This window comes from Microtus pennsylvanicus, chromosome 3 (genome assembly GCF_037038515.1).
Source record: "Microtus pennsylvanicus isolate mMicPen1 chromosome 3, mMicPen1.hap1, whole genome shotgun sequence".
NCBI classification, from domain to species: Eukaryota; Metazoa; Chordata; class Mammalia; order Rodentia; family Cricetidae; genus Microtus; species Microtus pennsylvanicus.
In genome coordinates this window covers 77,900,240-77,925,075 of record NC_134581.1, presented here as the reverse complement: position 1 = coordinate 77,925,075, position 24,836 = coordinate 77,900,240, and the positions used below count along the sequence as shown (strand labels likewise).

The window sequence follows — 24,836 nt, the reverse complement described above, 5'->3', positions numbered from 1 at the left end:
CCTCCTATAAATTGGCGAACAGTCTCTCACTCAGTTCCCAAAGTAGTTCTGTCCCACAGAGTAAAACACTGAGAAGTTCGGGACCCTGTGTCAATAAGGACACCGCCAGCACCCACTTCATGTTCCAAATGGAGCTCCTTTTCCCCACCCCATTTCCATTATCTGCACACACAGAAAGGCACGGAACCCTCCTCAGAGCCGCTTATTAACATGGAATAGTTACGTCATTGCTATACAAATATATTTAGAAACAGATTCCTTTGAGTCTCAACAGTTTCCTGGATATTCAGTCTTTAAAAAACAACAACAACAAAAAAGTTACTAATTCCTGGGATGGCTTCATGTGACAGCTTAACACACAGGCCCACAGAAGGAGACTCCACATATAATGTTCCCCCCAAAGTCAGCAGAGCCCCAGCCCACATGGAAACTCTGTGGAAGTATCCCACACTTTGGTATCCCCCCTCCTTTTCTAATATGAGATAAAATATTACAGAGACATCATCAAAATTCACACCTGAGTTAGACATCTTGCTGGAACATTAAAGAGGAAAGGTCATAGTGCAGAATAGGAAAAGGCTATGTACAAGAGCATGGCCAGTATCTTGGGCATGGCGCTCCCTCCCTCCGTCTCTCTCTCTGTTTGCTCAGTTTTTTGTGCTCAAGAGAAAGGAGATGGGGCAGGACAAGCAGAAACACAGGGAGCAGAGAAAAGACAAGTATTTTTTAACTTGGGTGTATGTGGGCAACAAAGAGAACCTGTGGATGGAAGTATATGACCGGAGGGTAGCTCTGCCATCTCCAGAGAGGAAGGGACTTTGTAGGGCACAAGAATGGAAAAATTTGGTTGTAGAAAAGGGAGCAAGGGCAAAAGAAAATGAGGCAAAACTAGAAACTGTGGTAATTAGACAAAATAAGGCTTTGGTGGAAACATGAGATTTCAGTCTTTCCACAGAATTTGCGATCTGTTCAGGATTGTGGCCGAGGGCAGAGCCAAAACCATGATCTACCATTCTTACAGTTTGGCCTACCGAGCAAATGGCTGTCCCCAGAAGCCAATGGCACACAGCCCTTTCTCCGTAAGATGAAGCCATCAAAAACATTAGAGAAAGAAGGTGGCCATAGGCACGGCAGGCGAGCACGGTAAACTCCCAGCAGGATTATCAAGAGCCTGAGACATCAGCGTGGCCTACGGCGAGGCATCAGTGTGGTCTGCAGTCACAGTTTGGTTCTCTGGAGTCTCTGGATCCCCGAGAAGGCAAGAATGTGGGTTTGCTCTTCAGCAGTGGCCGTTTGTCCCACCCGTTCCCAAGTAGTCTGTCCATTCATGGAAGGCATGACTCCCTGCGTCCTGGTGGGAACAAGGGGCCAGGTGGAACTTGAGGAAGTTTTTGGTCTCAGTGGAGGTAGGTGGGATGATTCCAACGGTACCACGGTCTGGGGAAAAAAAAAGACCAAGCCAGAGTTACAAACCTGATGGGAAGGTGACAGCTACAAGGCAGGTAGAGAGGACCTTAAGGGGTGATGAAAACATTTTGGAATTAGATAACAGTAATGGTTGTACAACCTTGTGAATTTTATGGCGTATGAATCATACCTCAAATATTAAACTACTAATATTATTTGGGTCTCCTGGACCCCAGAAATTCTGACTTCCTAGACTATGAAACATCTGGACAATAGAAGCTACTTGCTGAACTGCCTAGATTTGGACAAATGGATTCCTCTCTTTCTGTAAAGCTCAAGAGTGTAACCTATCACTCAACTTGGTTTGCTCGTATGTTGAAGATAGGGCCTCCAGCTGGGCAGTGGTGTTGCATGCTTTTAATCCCAGCACTTAGGAGGTAGAAACAGGCAAATTTCTGTGAGTTCGAGGACAGTCTTGTCTACAGAGTGAGTTCCAGGACAGATTCCAAAGCTACAGAGAAACCCTCTTTCGAAAAACAAAAACAAACAAACAAACGAAAAGATAGGGTCCATGTTCAAGACAGGCTCCTCCAGATCCTCCTGCCTCAGCCTCCTGCATGCTGAGATTACAGGTGTGTACCACCATGCCCAAATTTGTTTGTTTTTTAAAAAAAGTTATATATATATATATATATATATATATATATATATATATATGCATGCATATGTGTGTGTGTGTGTGTGTGTGTGTGTGTGTGCATCAGTGTGCACACATATGGAGGTCAGAGGACAACCTTGGGTGTTGTCCCCACCTTTTTTGAGATAGGTTCTCTTATTGCCCCAACAGCCTTCTTTGAGACAGGCTCTCTCATTGGCCCGCCCACCTTCACTGAGACAGGTTCTCTCATTGGCCTGGAGCCTAAAGGCCTCTCCCTCTCACTTCCACCCTAGCACTGGGATTCCAAGCACATACTGCCACACCTGGCTTTTTTTTTTTTTTTTTGTATGTCCTTCTAGCAGTCAGATTCAGTCCTCTGCTTTCCAGCAAGCATCTTACCAATGGAACTGTCTCCCTAGCACCACAACCTGCTTCAAATCTGGTGTCTTCTGCACCAGGGAGGATTCTCACGACACCCATCCTAAGAATACTTTTTCCAGGAGTTTATTTGGCTTGTGAGCTAAGACCCGCCAGGGCCTGCCCTGCTGCTTCCCAAGCGGACTTGGGAGCCAGATCTCAGTAGCACTTTTCTCTCTGTGAGCCAGCTGCACCCGAGGGCCAGAGTTGGTCTATGCCTGAGCTCCAGACTCATGTCATAACAACCTGTGGTTCGAGCTCCTGGTGAGGAGCACTCCTGAGTCCAGCCCAGGACCTGGTCCTTTCTCACGTGAGCATTTGGAAATTTCCACCATCAAAGCTGAGGATGGAAATTCTGGCTTTGTTGACATCAGCCCTTGCCAGGACTGCTCGCTGGCTACCGCTTCTTTTTAAAATCCTCACTCCCTGGGGATGCAGTCCAGTCTAGCTCTTCACTCTGCGCACCCCCCCATCACACCTCCACTGTTACCCCATTTCCCATTTCCAGTTCTCATCTATGGCACCGGCCCAACTCCTCACATGCCCCTGAGCCTGCCAGATGCTGCCTCGCTGCCGTCCACTTACCCCGAGGAGTTAAAGCCGGAGGAGGAGTTCATGGCCGCTTTGGAGTTATTTTGAGATGCTGTGGGGCTGCTGGCATGGAGTCCTGAGCCAGGAGACGAAGGCCTGCTGTTGTTCCCGGGGGAACAGGATGACGTTACTGAGGACAAAGAGAGACAAAAACAAGGCCAAAATAATGTTGCTGGGTCTGGGGACCTTTGTGACACAGCCTTTCCAACACATAATTTTCTCTTGGAATCCCCAAAGGGCGCTTTACCAACTCCCTACCTCCCCCCCCCCGCCTGTCTGCCCACCTTCTACCCTGTGAACAGCAAGGCCCACCCATCAGCCCATCCTTGGCGAGGCCTTTATTTCAAGTGCTCTCGGCAGCCCAGGCCCTTAGAGCAGTGTGGCTGGTTCTGTCAGTCCAAGACTTGCCAAAGGCATGGAGGACAGATGCCAAAATCTGCGGGACACGCCCTGGGCGGGAGGGGAGAAGATGATGAAGCTCGGGAAAGGAAGAGGCATGGGGAGAAAGCATGAGGCATACGGGAGAGCAGAGAGGCCACCAGACTATCAGTTCCCTGACTCTACAAAGAAAATGGGCATGGTCCCCTTAAAGGGAACCCAAGCCTTGTCTTGGCCCTGGGCCTGTCCTGACCCACCCTGGAACTCATGGTCATCCTCTGTAAAAGGGCAGGTTTGCACTAAGTAGATATTCTTCTTGTTTGGAATCCCAATATGTGTTTCATGCATAGAGCGCTATATATTTTACTATTCAAACTAAGATTAGAAAGGAAATAAAAAAGTAGATCATGCAGAGATCAGCATATGGGGCTTGGACATATCCTTATCTAGGTCTGTGAAATGCTACGGGTGCTTTGGGAGAAACAGAACCCTGAAAATGTGTTCTGGAAGCCCGTCTTCCTCCAGGTTTTCCATACAATTCACTTTGGAATGTATTATACCCTTGAGTGCTGAGCCATGCTGCAAGTAAAATAAAGACAAGCGTTTGTTTAAACTTTGCTTACCAATATTTTCCAAACTTATGTGACCACAGAACCCTATTCTTCCCAGCCCTTATTTTTAATGTCCTTTGAGACACACTGAGGAAATGCTGACTTAGGTGAAGAGCCTTTTAAGGGTTTTTTGTTTTGCTTTGTTTTGTTTGAGACAGGGTTTCTCAAGGTAGCTCTGGCTGTCATGGAACTTGCTCCATAGACCAGGCTGGCCTTGAACACCTGCCTCTATCTCCCAAGTGCTGGGATTAAAGGTATGCACTACCACACCTAGGTCCTTTCAGTTTTAATATATTATTTAGATTAATCCTGTGTTGTCTGGAAACCTCTGTGGAAGCTCACCTGTTCCAGGCATGGTACTGTGGACAGGAGGGACGGAGAGGGCACCCAGAGATCCTGACGGAGAGACCTGAAAGGCAAGAGAGGCCTGTGAATGTCCATGCTGCGTCCTTCTTCCTTCTGCCAGGACACTGGGTGAAAGGCTGCAGAGAGCAGTTCGCCTTCCTCCGTGACCTCCTACTCCATAATTTTCACCTTGTGCGTCATAGGAAGACCTGTGGACTACATACAGCCATCAGGACCCACTTCTGGCCTGCTGCAGAAGCTCCCTGGTGCTGACACAGACCACTCCCCCTCCTGCTGGTGCCCCTGGCAAAGTTCCTCTGGTACTGCCAGGCTGGAGGTTTGTTCCAGTGCCCCGAGGAGAGATGAGCAAGCCTTTGAGGCCCTTGCTCCGGCAGATGTTGCTGACTGCCTGCTCTATTTCTACTTTGCATGCTTATAATCTCAGTGCTTGGGAGACTGAGGCGAGGGGACTACTATAAGTTCTGAGTCAGCTTGGGATGCATAGCAAGACATTGTCAAGAAAAAAAAAAGCAAGCAGGTAGAGACTTAAAACACCAGAAGGGGCCATTCAGGAGCTAGGGAGATACCTTGGCTCAGTCACTAAAGTGGCTGCCTCTCAATCCCAAGCATGTGAAAACTCAGTTTTAACAGTCACAGCCTGCAATTCCAAGCTGAGGAGGAAAAACAAGAGAATCCCTGGGCTTGCTAGTCAACCAGTGTAGCCAAACCAGGGAGCTCCAGGGTCCGTGAAAGACCCCATCTCAAAAAATAAGATGAAAAGCAATTGAGGAAAATTCGCAATGTTGTCCTCTGCCTTCTCCCCATTCCCATCCACCCCCCCCCCACACACACACATTTAATCTCCCAGTTCAGGAACCTACCCCTCGCTATGATTATCCAAGAGCAGCCTAGGATAAGAAATAATGAGTGGACAGATCTGGGTGTGAGACCTGGCCATGTCACCCACGGTCTGCGTGACTATGAGTAAGCTATCAACCCCAGGGAGGCTTGGTTTTCTCATCTGTGAAACAGCAGCAGCACCTCCCTGATATTTCTTTTAATTAAGATTTAATGAGATAATGTCTATAAAGGTTCCAGCCCTGTGGCTGGCAAAGAGCACCGGCTTGTTAAAGGTTAGCTGCCTTGCTCCCGGAAGAAAAGGGCTGTGGACTGTTGGTTATCTTTAGGTGCTTTCTTAGCGCCACCTTTGAGCTCTGGCCCTCTTACTTTTCTCCTGTTGACCAGGAAGCTCTGACCAGCATTTTCATAGGATATTGATACAGAGACTCCACTTAAGGACCTGCCATCTGCTAGGATCCCAAACAAGTCTGGAACAGCCCCTCCAGCAGGAAGTAGCCTGTTTTCCTAACTAATCAGAACTCCTTCTCGTCTTCTTACCCTTGGGTTTACAATGAACAGGGCCTGGAGGGGTGGAGGCAGTTTGGGAGGGGTGGCAGAGTAGTAAGAGATGCTATCAGTCACCTCCTCTCCTCCTCTCCCAGATGCCACACCCAAGAACCCTGTTGTTTTCAAATAAATAATAGTGTGCACAGTCACTGTGATTGCTTCCTCCACTTCCAGCTAAAGATGGGCTCTGCATATGCAAACATACATATATATGGTCCCTTACTTTAAGCATTGTTTTTACATATGGTAGCAAAACAGTACCAAGATGCTTTGTGTGTGTGTGTGTGTGTGTGTGTGTGTGTGTGTGTGTGTGTGTGTTTTGCTGGGGACTGAGGCAATGGTCTTATATATGCTAAGCCAGGGTTATATATAACATTGAGCTACATATACCTTCCAGCCCCCTTTAAAATTTTATTGTTTATTTCTTAAAAGATTTTATTTTTAATTATGTATACATGTGCTGGTATGTGTGTGGGGGGGTGCATGTGCCTGCAGTGCCCACAAAGGCTAGAAGAGGGCGTCAGATACCCTGGAGCTGGTAGATGGGTGCACAGGAGGGCGCTGGAAACTAAACTCAGGTCCTCTGCAAGAGCAGGATGAACTCTTAACCACGGAGCCATCTCTCCAGTGCCTATTCATTTATTTTTCTGACTTAGCTAGCTCGAGATTGCTTTGTGTCAGAAATAAAAGACATCAGTTTTCATTCCACCAAGACCCGAAGGAAAGACAGGATCAGAAGACACTCCTTCATCCAACCTACATGACATCGGGTGTGGAACTCTTGTCTTCCAGGCGTGATATGACCATTACTATCTAGAGAAGCTTATTTTTTTTAATGATTTATTTAATTTTATTTTGTGTGTACGGGTATATTGCCTGCATGTATGTCAGTGCACCATGGGCATGCCTGGTGCCTGCAAAGACCAGAAGACATCAGAGGATCCCCTGAACAGTTGTGAGTGAGCGGTCATGTGGGTTCTGGGAATTGAACCTGGATTCCTCTGGAAGACAGCTAGTGCTGTTACCTGCTGAACCATCTCTCTAGCCCTAGCCTGTGGTTTTTTAAGCGCATGCCTTCTCACAGGCTCCTCTTTCTGCCTACTAAAGCACTCTTGCTACTTCATGTTCTTCAGGCAAATCATGGGCTCCCCAATGCTGCCCTGCTGACTTTTTAATTTTTTATTTTTAAGACAGGGTTTCTCTGTATAGCCTTGGCTGCCCTGGAACTCACTTTGTAAACAAGGCTGACCTCAAACTCCGAGATCTACCTGCTTCTGCCTCCCAAGTGCTGGGATTAAATTCGCCCAGAGAGTTGAGTGTCTTTTATCTGCATTCCCACAATGCTGCTGTGGGACTCACTAGGCTAGACCTCTCACACACACTTGGTTTTACTTCCTGCATTATCAGTCTCTTCCTTCTCGGTTTCTTCCCTTGATCCTCTTGTTCTCAAATGACTGATGTCACCAGAGGATGGAAGTGAACCTTTCTGTCTTTATACAAATTCCATAACGGAATTCTTCTTACCCAGGACTTCAACAGCCACCTGCTTGTGATAGTCCCAACCCATGGCTCCCTCCCAGCTTCTCTCCTGGCCCCTGTAGCCAATGTCCCAAGCCTCCAGGGGCAGTCCCACTTAAGTGTGCTGCAGGCCTATATCATGATGATGCAAAGAACTGGAGCACTACCTTTCCGCACCCCAAAACCAGCTGGTCCTGTTTGCTGGGTCCACACAGAATGCTACCATTTACCCAGCTGGCCCAGCCGAATGAACACTCTGAGTCATTCCCAGGCTTCCCCTTCCACTGCTCTCCCTGCTCCAAGCCAGCTCTGAGTTTATTAACTGAGGCCTTTTGCTTATATTTTTGTTTGTTTTTGGCGTAGGGCCTCGTGTATTTGCTGAGTATCAGAGTAACTTCTGAGCCACCCCAGGTGTTGAGACTCCACGGTGGTGCTGTAGGTGGAGCCTGGGGCTTCATGCATAGTAGGCAAGCACTCTACCAACTAAACCACACCCATAACCCTTGTTTATCACTTGACACTCTCCTCTCTCCCCTGTCCCATGACCAGTTCAGCCCCACCTTCCAACATTCCTCTACATGGAACCGCCTGAAGTTCCATGAACTTGCTGTGTATTTTTCCCCACCTCGCTGTTCTCACACTTCCCCTGGAGACAGCTCCACCTCACACATACCTGCCACTGTAAACTCAACTCAGGCACTAATGACCTCCCGTGGGGAAGCCTTCCTAGCCACCTTCCCCAAGGTGTGTTAGCGGCTGCTCCTAAGGTCGCTTAGAGAAATGATTCTGCTGTTTGTCTCTTGTTTACTTGTGTGTATCCTCTGCTAGACAATGAGGTCCCCTGGCACTGGGAATAAATGGCATCTACCTCCAGCACTTGGCACAAAGACCAACATAGAGCTGGTCTGTGGATATATAGGAGAAGTCAACAATGTGGGAGTTTTTTATGTAGGTCTTACCCAGCCTGCAACCAGCCTGCTGGAAAACTAGAGGACGTCATTTTATCCAACTTCTCTACCCTTTTACCGCTACCAAAGATAGAAAACTACACCATTAACCATGTCCCATCTCTCCCTAGACGGAGCAGAACACATTCTAATTTCCAATCCTCTGTGTCTCCATAGAACTTGAATCCCATCTCTCCCTAGACAGAACAGGACACATTCTAATTCCCAATCCTCTGTGTCTCCCTAGAACCTCAAGTTATTCTCAGACTTGGCTTTTCCTAGAACACCAGAGGCTAAGATTTAACCCCAGCTAGGTACTGCCTCTCGGGTGCCTACAAAGCACACACAACTTAATATAAATGGTCTCAGATTCTCAGCTATCTTTGTTTCTCAAGCCTGCTCTTTGTTCAGTCTTCCAAATTTATTATTATTATTATTATCATTATCATCATCATCATCATCATCATCATCATCATCATCATCATCATTATTTGGAGACAGGGTCCTTCTAGGTAGTCTTGGCTGTTCTGGAACTCACTATGTACATCATTCTGGTCTCAAACTCACAGAGATCTGCCTGCCTCTGCCTCCCAAGTGCTGGGATTAAAGATGTGTGCTACCATGTCCAGACCAACATTTTTTAAAAGGGCAGTGCCAACAACACGCATCCAGTACTCAGGTAGCTCAGTTGGTAGCATGTTTGCCTAGCATGCAGGAGGCCCTGGGTTCCATATCTAGCACCAGAAAAACCAGGTGTGCTGGTGCATACCTATAATCCCAGCACCTAGGAGATAGAGGTCACCCTCAACTACACAGTGAGCTCAAGGCTTGCTTGGGCTACTTGGAACCCTGTACCATAAAACAAACAAAACAAAACCAAAGCATCTGGGGGAAAACTGTCTGCTTTTGGAATCTGAGCAATTAGCAAATCTTACTGACTTCACAGCTGAAGAACATACAGAGTCCAAGCATTTATTCTTATCACCATGGCTACCACCCTCCACACCTCCTCTGCTCAGTCTGATGGCTGTCTTCTGGCATGTTTCCGGCTTCCCGAGTTATTCTCCACTCAGCAGCCCATGTCAACCAGCTCAGATTTATATATCCAGGCTTTTCCAACACCTTCCTATTCGAGTCAACTGAAGTCCTTTCACTGAACTCCCAAGACCTGAGGTAGTCTAGTTTCTGGTACTTCTCTGAATTCATCGGCCTTCTGATCCTTTTGCATAGACTTCCTTGGTGGTCCCTCCACCTCTTTCCCCTAGATATATACATATTTCATCCCCTTAAAAAATTTAGATTTTCATTCAAATACCACCTAATCAGACAGGGCATCTCTAACCTTCCTGTTAAAAAGGCGAAAACACACATCTTGTTCATGTTGTTGTTTTTTTAACTGTATAACACTTTATTCATGCTACAAATATGTGTGGGCATGTGGGTGACACATAGCATGTGTGAGAGGTCAGAGGTCAACTTTTGGGAATTGGCTGTCTTCTTCCACCATGGGGATCTCAGACATGGAAACTGGATCATCAGGTTGGGCAGCAACCATCTCTACTGGCTGAGCCATCCCAACAGCCCCCCTTCCCTTCCACTCCTCTTTAATCTTCTTATATTATGCGTATTTTATATGTTGTATCTATTTGTTTATTCATGTACTGAATCTCCCCTGCCTACTACCTACCATGCTGTGGTATGGAAGACTCCTGGCCTCCATGTACATGGCCCCCAAGTGTTTGGCCTGTCAGCCAACTCCAAGTCCCTTACCAGCCGGGAGTTGTAGATGGGCGGCTTGATAGGTGTGGCCACAGGGCAGTTGATCCGCTTCTCCTTTTGCCGTCGATTGCAGAACCAGACCCTGACCACCTCCTTCTCCATGGACAACTGCTCTGCGATCATGGAAATCTCTTCTGAGCTGGGTTTAGGGTTCTATAGGGACAAAGGGATAGGGTGTGGTCAGGAGACAGAAACAGGAGCAGAAATTAGAGGTGAGGGTCAGATGTTTCAAACACAAAACATTGAACATATGGGTCAAATGCCTTAGAGTCAGACCAAGGGTGGAATACTGACTTTATCATCTGTGCACTGAGCGTCTTTAGAAATTCCCTTTACCTCTGAGCCCCAGTCTTTCCAGATATGGAGTGAGACTACCTGCCTAACACACAGGACTATGATAAGGGTTACAAGAGAAAGCATGTGTCCACCATGTGCACAGGGCTGGAATGGATGAGCGGATACCAAAGGTTGGTCCCTTCCTGTCCTCCTTCCCTTTGGAGTATTCCCATGGCAAGGCCTCCATGGGTGAATTATGGAGGGGAGGTGGAGTACTTGAGGAAAACCTCCCTCCTAAGTCCTTCCTCATGACCTCTCCCTTCACATCTCTTCCTAGAAAACGAGGAGGCTGGACTGCTCAGGCCCACCAGGTGTGTGGGAGAGCTGCAGGCCGTATGATGTCATGGCTCTGTCCCGCTGACCTGCCACCCAGTCTGAGGCTTGAGCCCCTTTTCCTCATTCTTGTATCCCCCAACTTAAACTATACTGCTCTAAGAAACCCGAAAGATGGGAAACTCAACTCCAGCCATCCTGCTGGCAGGATGCAGCCACGGAATCCCTGAGCCAGACTCAGCGGGGGAGCTGCTCCAGGCCAGCAGAACTAGCAGCCAGGACCTACAAGCCTAGACTGGGTAGTGTTCAGTAACGGAGGCTCTAGGGGAAGCTACACGACAGATCCCATAGAGACTCGCTGTTATCACCTGTATTTCCCCCTTCTCACTCCTCCCCGGCTCCCACGAGGCTCACAGCCCGCAGACACTGCCTCAAGAATATGCTCTTACTATCCTTGAGAAGACTGATTGTTTAGAATCTATGGTTAGAATATCTAATTGAGAACATGGAAAGATTTGAAAACTTTTAATTAAAAAAAATGAACACATGTTTTAGAAATAACTGTAAGAAGCAAAACATTCTAATTGGTGGAACAAAAAGAGGCTTGTGCAGTATAATCACAAGTGTCTAAATGAGCACTAAGAGCAACACTACAATTGCTTTCAGAAGGCACTGGAAGCGGGGGTGGCGGCACAAGCCTATAATCCTAACACTTGGGGGCGGGCACAAAGAAGATTGGCATGAGTCTGAGGCCAGCCTGGGCTACATAGTGTTATATATAGGTCAACCTAGGTAAACTCCAGTGTGAGACCATATCTTTAAAAAGCAAAGACAAGACAGGCAGACAAGAGGCAAAATGAAAACAAAAGGCAATGGGTTGTCTTTCTTTTCTACTTTTCTTCCTATGTTTTCCAAATTGTTAATAATGAACATTGACTGTATTATTTTTTTGTTTTTTGTTTTTTTTTTTTTAAGACAGGGTTTCTCTGTAGCTTTGGGGCCTGTCCTAGAACTAGCTCTTGTAAACCAGGCTGGCCTTGAACTCACAGAAATCTGCCTACCTCTGCCTTCCGGGTGCTGGGATTAAAGGCATGCACCACCACTGCCTGGCAACTGTATTATTTTTTAAGTTAAAAATCTTTTTTAAAAAACTTAGAATTTTTTTTTAATTTAACGTTTATTTATTTGAGAATGGGGCATACACTATGGCAAAGGAGGATGGAGTTCAGGGGGCAACTTGCAGGAACTGGTCCTTCTTCTACCGTGTGGATTCTAGGGACTGACCTCAGGTCATCAGGCTTGGCTACAAGCCCTATTTTGCCCCTTGCTAAGCCATCTTGCCAGCCCTTTATTATACTTTTAAGTTGAGAAGCAAAATTTGTTTCAAAAGAGATGGAGACTTTTACATAATGCCCTGGCTTTCTCTTGTCACCTCAAATGTATACAGAAACACATGCCCTACTGGTATGCTGTGCTTGTTCTTGAATTTTCCAGTGAGAAGAATAATGAGACCCAAATACATGTCAACAAGGAAAAGAGTTTTCTGGAACTCTCGAAGAAAGCATTTCTGGGCTCCTAGAGAAGAGTGACTAGGTTTCCTCCCAAGACAGGTACTTGTGTAGCAGGGGAGAGTAGTGTTTAGCATCTTGCACTGAGCCCAGCTTCCTGCACATGTGGGACCTGCTAACCTACCTGCACAAGACTGGCCCACCCACTCCCACCCTAGGAGGTTGGTTGCTCACGTCTTGAAATCGCTTCTCAAGTGTCAGGCGGATGTTGGTCTCGATGCTGGTCCGTTTTTTCCTCTTCCTGCCAAATACTTCGCTGAGAGTAGGGTAGGAGCTGGGTGTGTTTGCCGAAGGGTCTGATGGGGAGGACTCTGGAGAGAGGAACAAATGAAGCTCAGAGATAGAGATGTGTCGCTGGCCCAGTCTGCTGGAGTAAACCTGAGGTTTCTCAGCCCTTCCCACGGACCCTGCAGGGCTATATTCAGAATTAGCCCTGACCCCAGCAGAGAATCCAGAACAGATGGAGTCCTGCTTCTCCAGGATGCTCTGGGTGAATGTCCCCCAGGGCTCCCACCACAGGTCTCCATGTGTTCGCCGCTACAGTTCAGGGATGCCTAGGCCTCAATGGCCTGTGTGGGTGTGGGGGATGAGGTAGAACTATGAGTCACGTGGTCTGGCCTGTTTTAAAAGATATGACCTTCTGTGCGTACTGAGTGAAACCCGTTTGCTCTGGCACGTAGGAACCTAAGCTATTCTGAAGACATTTGTCCTTGAGTGAAAGGTGGAAGCCAAGGCCACAGGGTGGGGAAAAGTTATAGTAATGATGAACCCGCAAACCCTTTCCCAAAGATACTAGGAGCTTCTATCATTTCTTCTATTTGGATGTTTCAGTAAAAGTTGTCTCGGGAGCACTGTATTTAGGAGGAGGAGGAAGAGGATTCCCACGTATTCTTCTGAGTGAGGGGACTTCCTTAAAGGGACCCAGCCTGGCCACCCAAGCTACTCCTGCCTTTGACACTGGAGTAGTAATTCATAACCTACACTCCTATTCGACAGAGCTTAGCCCTGGAGAGGGGCTTATTCCTTTCCTCTCCACATTGCCCCACACACTTGGCAATGTCTGGAGATACTCTGGGAGGTCTCTCAACTGGGGAGTTGAAGCAGATGCTAGAGTAGGTAGAGATTCAGGCTGCTCACCTCCCACGCCGAGGTCAGCTCCTAAGGATGAACAGTTTCACTCGGTCCAAATGTCAGAAGCCCTACCTTTCACTCTTTCTAGATGCCAAGTTCTGGCCATCATTCCAAATGCCCTGCCAATTTTCTTACCCCCCGAGCTGGATCCTACAAAACCTACTTCCTCATCACCCTTCCTGCTGTCATGCTTTCTGGCCAGTACTCATCACAGCAATTGCCTATCCTGCTCCAGAACAGCCAAATAAAGACCTGAGCTAGGCCCGGGTCTTTTGCCTCGGCGTGACCCTGCAGGGCCCTCTTTGCCATCTTCTGACCTAGACTGATCCCATACAACAATTTGAGTCAGTGGATTAAACTTAACCTCTAAGCTGCTGTCTTGAAATATAGGATAGGTAGCTCTGGGACAAGGGAGAAAAAGAAAGGAGGGAAAGGGAAAGGAAGGGGAGGGGAGGAGAGGAGAGGGGAAGGGAGGGAAGGGGAGGGGAGGGGAGAAGAGAGGAGAGAAGAGAAGAGGAGAGGGGAAGGGAGGGAAGGGGAGGGGAGGGGAGGGGAGAGGAGAGGAGAGAAGAGGAGAGGGGAAGGGAGGGAAGGGGAGGGGAGGAGAGAAGGGAAGGGGAGGGGAGAGGAGGGGAGGGGGGAGAGGAGAGGAGAAGAGAGGAGAGGGGAAGGGAGGAGAGAAGGGAAGGGGAGGGGAGAAGAGGGGAGGGGAGGAGAGAAGGGAAGGGGAGGGGAGGGGAGGAGAGGGGAGAGGAGGGGAGGGGAGAGGAGGAGAGGGGAGGGGAGAGGAGAGGAGAGAGGAGAGAAGAGAAAATGATGAAGGAAGGTCATTGGCTAATAAAGAAACTGCCTTGGCCCATCTGATAGGGCAGAATTTAGATAGGCGGAGTAAACAGAACAGAATGCTGGGAGGAAGAGGAAGTGAGCTCAGAAATCATGCAGCTCCTCTCAGAGCCAGACACGATGAAGCAAGCCGCCAGGTCAGACATGATGAATCTTTCCTGGTAAGCGCACCTAGTAGTGCTACACAGATTATTAGAAATGGGCTAAATTAATACATGAGGATTAGCCTAGAAGAGGCTAGATATAATGGGCCAGGCAGTGTTTAAAAGAATACAGTTTGTATGTTGTTATTTCGGGGCAGAAGCTAGCCAGGCGGCAGGGAGCAGGGCGGCAGGAATGCAGACCACAGCTCCTTCAACAAGAAGAGAAGAGAAGAGAAGAGAAGAGAAGAGAAGAGAAGAGAAGAGAAGAGAAGAGAAGAGAAGCAAGCTGTCCTGTTACAGAGGAGCCACATCTGCCAAAAGACTCCCTCAGTTAAAAAAAAAGGACACATTTTTATCTCTGCTCACCATTCTCCTGGATTTTACCTTTTTGTTCACACCAGGCTCAAAAGGGCATAAAGGAGATTCTATGCCTTGTCTTGGTCAAGCCCCGTCATACACACACGCCTCTAGAATCACCCCTGTGGTGTCTCCTGGGGCCCCTTCCATGCTCATTTCTCCTTTCTCTGCCACCCACCTGCATCATTCAGCCACTTCTCCAGCAGTGGCTTGAGTTTACACATGTTCTTGAAGCTCAGATTGAGGGCCTCGAATCGTGAGATGGTAGTCTGGCTGAAGTCATTGCCATACAGCTTTCCCATTGCCAGTCCCACATCTCCCTGCAAGAGGTATTGAGAGGGAGGAAGGTGAGGGACAGATGTCACTGTTTTGCCTGCATTCTCTATGGCCCCAGGGCTACCACACAGACAGAGCTCTGAACCATGAAGCCCATGACCTCGCACCTTCCCAGGGCTTTTTCTTCTAGGATACAAAACTGTCTTATTTCTTTCCTTATGCTCTGAATGGGCCATGCCCTTGCCTGGCCTTTATTCCTGTCTCTCCCGCGTACAATGTCCTCAGTTTCCTTCCCACTAGCAACCTGTCCACTGTTGGCAGGGAGCAGGATGCCGTGAACACACTCCAAACTGGTGTCAGGACACTCCTGAAGACTGCACTTGGGAAGACCCAGCAGCTGTCACAGAACCCAGTTCTTTCACCCACTGCTCCCAAAGCAAACCTGTGTGAAGCCCAGCTTAATGCGCCTCTGTTTGAAGGTCTTGGCGAACTTCTCCAGCTCCTCCAGGTCACTGGGCTCATCAGTCCCTCCAGGGCCAGGTAGATGTTTGGGCACTGGTAGATGCTGAGGGGCTTCCAGATGGGACTCTAAAGAGGATCCGGACAGCCCAGGGCGCCCAACTGCCTGATAAGGAACACAAGCTGGTGTGAGCCACAGTGTTTCAATAGCCAAGTACAGGCCTCTACTTTTGTTACTAATAGTTCACTTCCAGGGAGCATGCTGAGCCTTATTGCTGCGGTAGAGATTGGCATTTCTATGAATCTGGATCCAACACTGAATGAAGCAGGACGAGGAGGTGGCCTCTTCGGGTGTTGGTCTGTGACTCACTGACTCAGAGTAGGTGACTTCCTCTTGTTAGCTTTCCGCCATAAAAGGAACTGGAAGGGTTGTTTACTACAAGATCTAAGATCTCAGCATGGAATAAATCCCAGCACGGGATAAGGAAAAGGTTATTTGCCTGTTCTTTTCCACAGAGCAAGGTGATAGAGGCACTACAGTCACAGACTGAAGATAGTGGGGGACATCTGGAAATTCAAGATATAGTTATGAGTGTCACTTTTCCTCCTAGAGCAGATGTCTTTTCTTTTTTGCGGGGAGGGGTTTGGTTTTTTTTTTCCAAATATTTATTTATTTATTATGTATACAATATTCTGTTTGCGTGTATGTCTCCAGGCCAGAAGAGGGCACCAGACCTCATTACAGATGGTAGTGAGCCACCATGTGGTTGCTGGGAATTGAACTCAGAACCTTTGGAAGAGCAGGCGATGCTCTTAACCACTGAGCCATCTCTCCAGCCCCCTGGTTTGTTTTTTTGAGACAGGGTTTCTCTGTGGCTTTGGAGCCTGTCCTGGAACTAGCTCTTGTAGATCAGGCTGGCTTTGAACTCACAGAGATCTGCCTGCCTCTGCCTCCCAAGTGCTGGGATTAAAGGCATGTGCCACTATCACCCAGCCTATACCAGTTTTCTTTAATAAGAATGTTATGAGTTTATTTTATGTATCCATTTTGGGGGGGTGGGGTGGAGAAAAGGTCTTGCTATGTTACCCAATCTGACTAGTCCTCACAATCCTCCTGCCTCTGCAATACTAGGTTTACAGATATACACACCACCATTCCTGGAGAGGGTTAAGTTTTAATCAAAGGTGGTTTTGAAAGACTTATTTGTTTTTATTTTATGTGTTTGGGTGGTTTTGCATATATGTGTGTGTATATACATGAATGCATATATGTATGCATGCATGCATGTGTACCCATGGCCTGTGGAAGCAAGAAGGGTGTTTGATCCCCTGGAACTAGATTACTGTGAGTCACTATTTGAATGTTGGGAATGAGCAGAATGCTGGGCCATCTCTCCGGCCCCAAGCAAAGGTTTGTTATTTATTTGTTTTAACTACTGCTATCTCAGCATAACTTGCCAGAAGATATCTCTTCTTTAGTCTGTTTTCATAGGAAAATCAACCATTTAATTTAGGACCACACTGCATTCACACGAGATCAAGAATATATCTAGTTTAAAATATCTATTTTTAAAAAGATTTATTTATGTGTACAGGTGTTTTGTCTGTCTGTGTGTAAATGCACCCCATGTGTGCCTGCGACCCTTGGAGGCCAGAAGAGGGAATCTAATCCCCTAGGAATGGGAGTTCTTACAGATGGTTGTGAGTCTTCATGTGGGTACTGGGAACCAAACCTAGGTCCTCTACAAGAACAGCAAGAGCTCTTAACCCCTGAGCCACTTCTCCAGCCGCTTGATCTAACTATTATTCCACCAAGAAGGAGTGCAGTCTAGATCTGGGGGCCAGGCACTGTGTCTAGCACAGAACTGCGCACTGCAATGAGCAGAAATCCCGTCTCTCCTTCCTGGTTTTCTTTTTTCCTTAGAGGAGCTTCAATCCTCTCTCCTGTTCTGCTTTCCCAGAGATAGGCATCCTTACGAGGAGGAGGAGTCAGTCTTCTAGATTGGAGTGACTAGAGACATCACAGATGGGTCCTGTTTGGCAGGAGATGAGGATGGGAGCAGAGAGAGGCAGCCCAGACCAGATCCCCAGAGAAAAGCTCTGGTCACCCTGGAACACTCCTTTCTGTAAATTCACTTGCTATTGCATTTGACAAGAACTTTGAGCTACACATTCCCCTCCTCCTCCACAATCCCATCAATCGCCCAATTGTATCAGTTTGATGTCCCAGACACCATTCACTTAGCCCTCTCTGTTCTCATTTCTGTGACTGCTGGTCAGTCATCCTACTCCAGGAGAACTCCTTTACTTATTTACTTATAGACAGCCAAGCTGGTTTTCAACAAGTAATTCTCTTGCCTTCGTCTCCCTGGTAGCTAGGACTACAGACAGAAACCTTGGCACCCCAAGTAGAAAGACCTTAATTGTCTTCTAATTGGACTATATTTCACAAGTCTCTTGAGTAGGTCCTGGGTATGCTCTAGGACCTCAATGTCATATAGATCAGTTTCTTTCTTTTTTTTTTTTTTGGTGGACCAATGAGTTTATTAGGGTTGCTTGTAGGAGGGCAGGGATAACATGTATCTTTTAGGGTTGTTCTAGCCATTTGCTCATTTGAGCAACTTAATTTTAATTTTATTTCTCATTATTATTATTTATTATTACTATTATTATTATTATGAGACAGAGTCTCATTATTTATACTCAACTGGCTTGGAATTCCTTTATAGATCAGGTTGCCCTCAGAACACATATCTGCTCCCAAGTGCTGGCATTAAAGACATGTAGCACCAGCCCATTTTTCAATGCTGCACTTTTCTTCTGGCTGCATCCAAGAATGGCATAGTTATGAGAAGTATTATAGATCAATTTCTATAACTATGCCATTCTTGGATGCAGCCAGAAGAAAAGTGCAGCATCCAACTTAGCTGTTCCCACTTCTTTCAACCACTAGGTGGCGCTCTCCTTCTTGCTATTTTCTGTGGACGTTGGGCCTGGGAGATTTTAGACCAAGAGAAGGAATGTTACAAGACTCTGTGGTCAATTCCAGTCATCCCTGGTAGGAACAAATAATGCATCTGACGTCCTGGAGACACCCTGGCATGAGGCTGGCAAGAAACAGACTTTTTATTTTTTTTATTTACTAATTGACAAACAGGTGGTGTGTGTGTGTGATGCTCCAAAGCAAGTTAGCACAGGGCCCTCCTACTTGTCCCCAGCATATACCCATTGGAGAGCATAATCATTTGAAGTGGTCCTGAGGCGAGATACTGTCTTTGCTGTCCTACCCTTCTTGGGGCTTGATGGCATCTGGGTGGAACTTGGAGTGGGGTAGCTTAGCATCCTGAGTAGCAGTAGCTGGCTAAGTTCTTAGAGGGGTGAAGCCAGAACCTGACAGGACTGGAACTGTGTGCCCATAGCAGATATAAGGCCAGTCGGAGAGCCATGTTTTAGTGACAGGGAAACCTACCTCCTTAGGAGTAGCTTGGGGTTTTCCCAGATGCCAACAGGGAGAGAGGCCCTAAGGAGCAAGTGTCCTGCTAAAGAGGCAGGAAGTCTGAGGATCTATGAAGAAGCAGGAGGAGGGGTTGGCAGTTACCTGGGAGGCGAGGCCAGGCCCTGTCTGTGGGAGGAGTAGAGTGCTTTGTTGCTGTGGAAAGGAGAGAAGATTCGGCTGCAGACCTGAGTGACAGGGGAGGGACAAAGGAACAAACAAACAAACAAAACAAAACAAACAAAATCCAGGCCATTTGAAAGACCAGCTGGACATTGAAATCATGTTAACTGCCCCCTCCTCCTGCTCACCTCATCCAGGTCCCACAACCCACATTAAGCCTGACTGAAAGGCCCTGTGGGCACTGCCAGGAATTGCCACATAAAGGTGGAGGCCAACCAGACCCAAAGATAAACAGATGTAAACAGCAGTCCCCAAACCTGTCCTGCCTGCCTGCCTGCCTGCCTGGAGAGCTGCTATTGCTTAGGAGGGTCAGGACAGTCTCCCTGGAATCTGCCCAGAGGGGCAAGGACACAGGAATGACTACAGAGCCCTGGGGGACCAGAGTGTTTCAAACTGTCTGCAAGGGAAAGCAGCTGGGATGTTTAGGCCCACCAGATCTGTAAGAGCAGAGCAAGCAGCTGGTGCCATATTGCTCAGAAGGGCACTGGGTCATTGGTTAGAGGCTCTTAGTGACCCAGTGCCCTTAAATTCATTAAATTCATTGGAAAGAGGCCTGAGAGCAAAGGGAAGGCCAGATGCTGGGGACTTCAAACTCCCTTTGGGCCCTGTAGACTCTACCTACATGTTACCTTGCCTAGGGACCTCCCTCTTCCTCCATCTTCAGGAAAACTGCCAAGAAAAGGCTCTGCCCGCCTGATGACTGTAATCAGTAGCTCTTGTCTTCAGATGGCCAGAGTCAGCAGTTCTCCCTCCTAGCAGGGGGAGGGGAGGGCCCAGAGCAGCAAGACCGACAGTAGGAGCAGGCCATCTCTGCCACTCAGCATAGAGGAGCTCCTAGGCATATCTGCTGTCCCCAGACGGTTCTGGGTCACCGAGGTACCACATTTGCTAGAGCTGACCTTTCTACCCCAAAGGTCAAAAGGTAAGAGAGGTCTTGGAGGAACCTTGGTCTAGGAATGAGGAAGCTGGAGTATTAATTTGCTTACACTGCATTCTGCCTAAGTACCCATCAATAATAACTTTGGGGTGCAGAGCTTTATTTTCTTATTTTTGTAGCAGAAGAAACAAACTTGTAGAGATTATGTAAGTTTTCTAGAGAAGCATAGCCAGTATTTTTTTTTAAGAGTTTCTCTGACTTCAGATTTAGCCTGTTTTTCTGTCCCCTCCATTGTATATGATATGCCAATGCCTGTGAATTCTGTACCTAGGCCATGTTCGCGTCACTTGGAGTCATCTAGAAATAAACTGAACCAATGCTTATCTTCTCTTTCCTAGTCCAGGAGTATGATGGGTGTCAGTTAGCCAAAATAAACACTCAGATGTGTTCCCGTTCATCCTAGCGCTAGTCTGAGATGCCTGGCAAGCTAAGCATAGGGCCTGTGTCTTAGGCAGGTAACCGGAGTGGAGAACAGTTACCTGGACTTCCAAATTCTCCTCTAGAGTATGAGCTATGGAGAGCTTATACTTCCGATAGCATTTTCAGCCCTGTTTGGCAGTGGTGAGTGGAAAGACAAGTGCGGTCATCTAGAACATGGGTCTTAGACTCTTTTGGAACTTTCTAGTAGGTCCACCAGCATGCAATAGGGCTATCAATAGCACAAGTTTACTCTGAGGAATAAGCCAGGAAAACAACTCAACAGACTCCCGGGCATGTTAAGCAATGATACTTAGTGTTATTAAAGCTCTGATGTGTTTGCTCAGAGCTCGGGAGTAATTTCCCTGCCAAAGACAACCAGACCTATTTTCCGTAGCCTGTGGGAGGCACTGCTGTTCCATCCAGACAGAATCATAGCCAGGCCAATGGGAGGGGAAAGGCTCAAAGCAAGCCAGACTTCCAAAGGAATCCCTGGGAGCTAGCTGCTTCTTCCTTGTGTCACCTCCACCCCACCCCCACGCACACCATCCTGCACCTTTAGAGTCGGTTCCTATGAAAATGAAGTCTCAGCAAGAGCCAGAGCAGAGAGGTAAAACAAGGAAGATAAAGAATCTGGAGCCCCCGTACCCACCCGTAGGAACCCCTTCCTAGGTCCCAGGCAGGAAAGCTGGTCTTTTTCAGACAGGATTTCATATAGCTCAGGCTGTCTTCAAACTTGCTGTAGAGCCAAGGATCAGCCTCCTGCCTCCACTTACATGTGTGCTGGGATTAAAGGTGCCACTAGATTTGGTTTTATGTAATGCTGGAGCTCAAACCCAGGGCGTCCTGGATGCTAGGTAAACTTTCTCTCAGATGAGAGCTATTCCCAGCCCCAAGTTAGTTTTCATACCAGAGGGGTGAGCAATTTCTCTACCTACCCCCCATGCCCAGTAAGCAGCAACAGTCCTTTCTAGACTCGGGCTATGACTGTACAAAGCCCAGGGTGCTTACCTTGCTGTCCAGGTGGGGTCTGGGAAAGCAGGAACTGAGATACAGACTGTAAGTGGCCAGGGACTAGCACAAGCTGCTGGAGTGGATGGAGAGAAGCCATGTCCTGTAGGTGGGGAGATGCACAGATGTTATAGATGCACAGATGTTATACAGTCGGGGAACCTGAAGCCTGTTGACCTACAGCTCCTGTAGTGCCTGGGATTGCAAACTCTGGGAGGTTATGAGAGCAGCATCCTTGCTTCATGTTGCCATGCGTCCTCAACACATGGCACACAGTAGCTAGACATTGCGACTATTGCTGGCGCTGCTCCTGCAACCCACCGAGCAGTCCCTGAAGCATATAGTTACTTAACTCTGTCCTAATGTTTTCGTTTGTCCTGACTCCCAGTTGCAGGTGCCCTGAGGACCTACAGTAGGCATTACCCATGTTACACAGGCTTATCTAGAAGTGGTAGCAATCCCAACTGTACATTTTCTTAAACCGTCATGTCACTCGATTATGCTAAAAGCCACTCTTCAATTATTTCTTGTACCCGAGTCTTTCTAGAAAGTACTAGAAGATGGGGCAAAACTATGAGTTATTTTGTTGTTGTTTTATTAGAGACAAGGTCTCGCTCTCTAGCAAGAAAGGCTGCAAACTCACTGCATAGGCCAGGGGGTCCTTGAATTTGCAGCTATTCCTTCTGCCTCAACTTGGCAAGCACTGGGGTTACAGGCATACACTTCCATGCCTGACTTTGTTGTTTTGTTTTGAGACAGGGTCTCTTATTATGTAATGCTAGTTGGCCTGGAGTGTTCTCCATAGTCCAGGCTGGCCTTGAACTCACAGAGATTCACCTGCCTCTGTCTCCTGAGTACTGGGATTAAAGCTGTGCACCATCAAGCTCTGCCCCAGGCTTAGTTTTTAATATTAAACAGAACGTTCATCGCTCTAAGCTTCCCTCACTGCCTCAAGACATACACATGGCGAACCCAGCATCTGGGGGTTCCAGACCCCACAGACCTGAGACCTGCGGCATACACACTTGACACACCTCAAAGAATGAAGGAGGTGACACATGCCAGTCACAGGAATGGCTCAGAAAGTAGATCTTTCTTCTCTGGAAGAACCACAAGATCCCCTGGAAACTTCTATGCTACTGGGCTGAGGCTCACTGCTCTCCAGACACGAGCCCTCCTTGCTAGTTTAGCTTTGTCATATAATCTTGATGGAGGCCGAGTGTGCCCACTGGTGACAGAGAGGGTCTGTCACTACTCAGCATTAATCACCGGAGGCCCTCAGTGTTGCAACATAGCTATTGGATCCTTTTTGTCAAGACTAGCTTTTGGTACTGCAAAAGCAGTGACATGTCCCTTTGTGTCCCTCACCACGTCTCATTTCTGCAAAGGCCTCCTTTGCTTTTAATGGGGGCTCCTTGAATGAATTCACAGGGTATTAAGTATAGAGAGCCAACATTTTGCAGAGGGGCTGGGACAGACTCATCAACCTAGAAAGTATAGCAGGGTCCATGGCACGGGCTGGCACCTACCCCAGACATTTGGTTTCCAGGCATCATGGTGGGCCCTTGGCTCAGGTGGCATGGCCTGTGGGAAAGGGTCTGCTGTAGAGAGTCACCCAGATCCTCTGTCTTAATCTGCAATAGAGGCAGAAGGAGAAGGTGAGTCCTGGACACCCCCAGCTGACAGAAACAGCACTGTGAAGGCTAAAGCAGGAGATGAGTGACAAGTCTGGAAAGAAAGCGGGTAGCTCAGAATCCCCTGGGCTGAAGGCATGGATGGGTCCCAAGAGGATTGATTCTACAGGACCAGTCTGCAAAGCGGACCAGTCTACCAGCAGCACCACCTTGCTGCTGTGTCAGCACACAGTACTTTTCCTCCTTGGAATGAGAAAAACCAGGGTAGCATAGTGACTTCTAAAAAGAAAAGAAAGTTTAGACCTGCTCACCCTTTTGGTATGATGACTTTTAGTGGGTAAAGCACTTGCTCCCAAGGCTGATGATCTGACCTCCATATGTGTGCCATGGCACATGTATACACATACGCACGCACACGCGTGCACACACACACACACACACACACACACACACACACTAAATGTAACTTAAAAGTTTGTAATGAGAAAGCTAACCAGGAATGGTGGTGCATTCTTGTGACGCCAGTGCTTAGGAGGCCGAGGCAGGCCATGAGTTTAAGGCCAGTCTGGGCTAAATAGTGAGTTTTGGGGCTTATATAAGAATTCTTGCCAAGGCTGGAGAGATGGCTCAGTGGTTAAGAGCACTGACTGCTCTTCCAAAGGACCTGGGTTCAATTCCCAGCACCCACATAGCAGTTCACAACTGTCTATAACTCTAAGATCTGAGACCCTCACACAGACATACATACAGGCAAGACACCAATGCACATAAAATAAAAATAAACAAATTATTTTAAAATAAAGAAGAATTCTTGCCTTGGACTTACAGAGCATGAGGAGGGGCACATACAGGAGAATAAGGGACCCCAAAACAGCCATACTGGAAAATCTTTACCCAGCACTGATGACGACTTCCCCACCCCTCCATAGAGTACCCCCTCCAGTTAATTGTCCGTGGTCTGTACACACATAATGGGGTCAGAATTACGACAATTGGCCAGAAGGTACAGAGGGAATGACAGGGATCTTGGGGGAAGGTCTAAAGACCCTTCTCACCCCTACTATGTGGGATCATCAACAGTCAACAGCCTGATCTAGGAGGTCTCTTATAAACAGTCCCAGCTGTTCTGATGACAACAATGGCTGTCATGACTCAAGGATTAGCTTGGAGGACAATATGACCCTGTCACAAACAAACAAAAACTATAAAAACAACCCCGAAACCAAAAAATAATCTTCAGTGCCCAGGTGTAGTGCGTGCACTGCAATCTCAGCAATTGGGAGGGTGAGGCAGGAGGATCATATTTGAACTCAGCCTGGGTGTACACAAAATCAACCAACCAAAACAAACACAGGAACACACAAAAGCTTACTAGAGCAAATGTTTATAAATCCTTTGCTTTTCCACCACTATCAGAATTTCCTTTGAGATGACTAAGATTCTAAATGGTATCCTTAAAACTTCCCACCTCAAAAGAGCAAAACACACGACATCCTTGAATTGGTCTCCAAAGTGTGCTCTTTATTTCTGTATCAATGCCCATCTGGGAGGCCCAGAAGCCTGAAAGCTGCAGGTCAGGGGACTCCGTCTCCTCATCCCTCCTTCCACCTTCCCCATGCCAACTGCATCTGCTGAGGCCCGCTGGGTCGGCATGGTTTTGGTGACAGGGTGGCAGTCTCCCTACGAGCAGAGACGTGCCCTCCATACCGTAGCCTGA

General features: G+C 47.6%; 1 protein-coding gene across 2 annotated transcripts in view; it reads right to left on the bottom strand.

Annotated features, from left to right (window-relative positions):
- Positions 1–223: 223 nt before the first annotated feature.
- The window catches only part of Pou2f3 (POU class 2 homeobox 3), an 84,782-nt gene continuing 60,169 nt past the window's right edge, over positions 224–24,836 (bottom strand). Inside the window, exons 4-13 of one of the 2 annotated variants that reach the window (XM_075967817.1) lie at positions 22,996–23,119; positions 21,486–21,590; positions 19,043–19,125; positions 15,428–15,610; positions 14,888–15,029; positions 12,410–12,546; positions 10,050–10,211; positions 4,405–4,471; positions 3,068–3,203; positions 224–1,437 (exon numbers count right to left, since the gene is read on the bottom strand). In XM_075967817.1, the coding sequence (XP_075823932.1) occupies positions 1,398–1,437; positions 3,068–3,203; positions 4,405–4,471; positions 10,050–10,211; positions 12,410–12,546; positions 14,888–15,029; positions 15,428–15,610; positions 19,043–19,125; positions 21,486–21,590; positions 22,996–23,119 (1,179 nt within the window). In that variant the 3' untranslated portion in view covers positions 224–1,397. The remainder of the gene's footprint in view (positions 1,438–3,067; positions 3,204–4,404; positions 4,472–10,049; positions 10,212–12,409; positions 12,547–14,887; positions 15,030–15,427; positions 15,611–19,042; positions 19,126–21,485; positions 21,591–22,995; positions 23,120–24,836) is intronic. The other variant, XM_075967818.1, reaches the window with a different exon arrangement.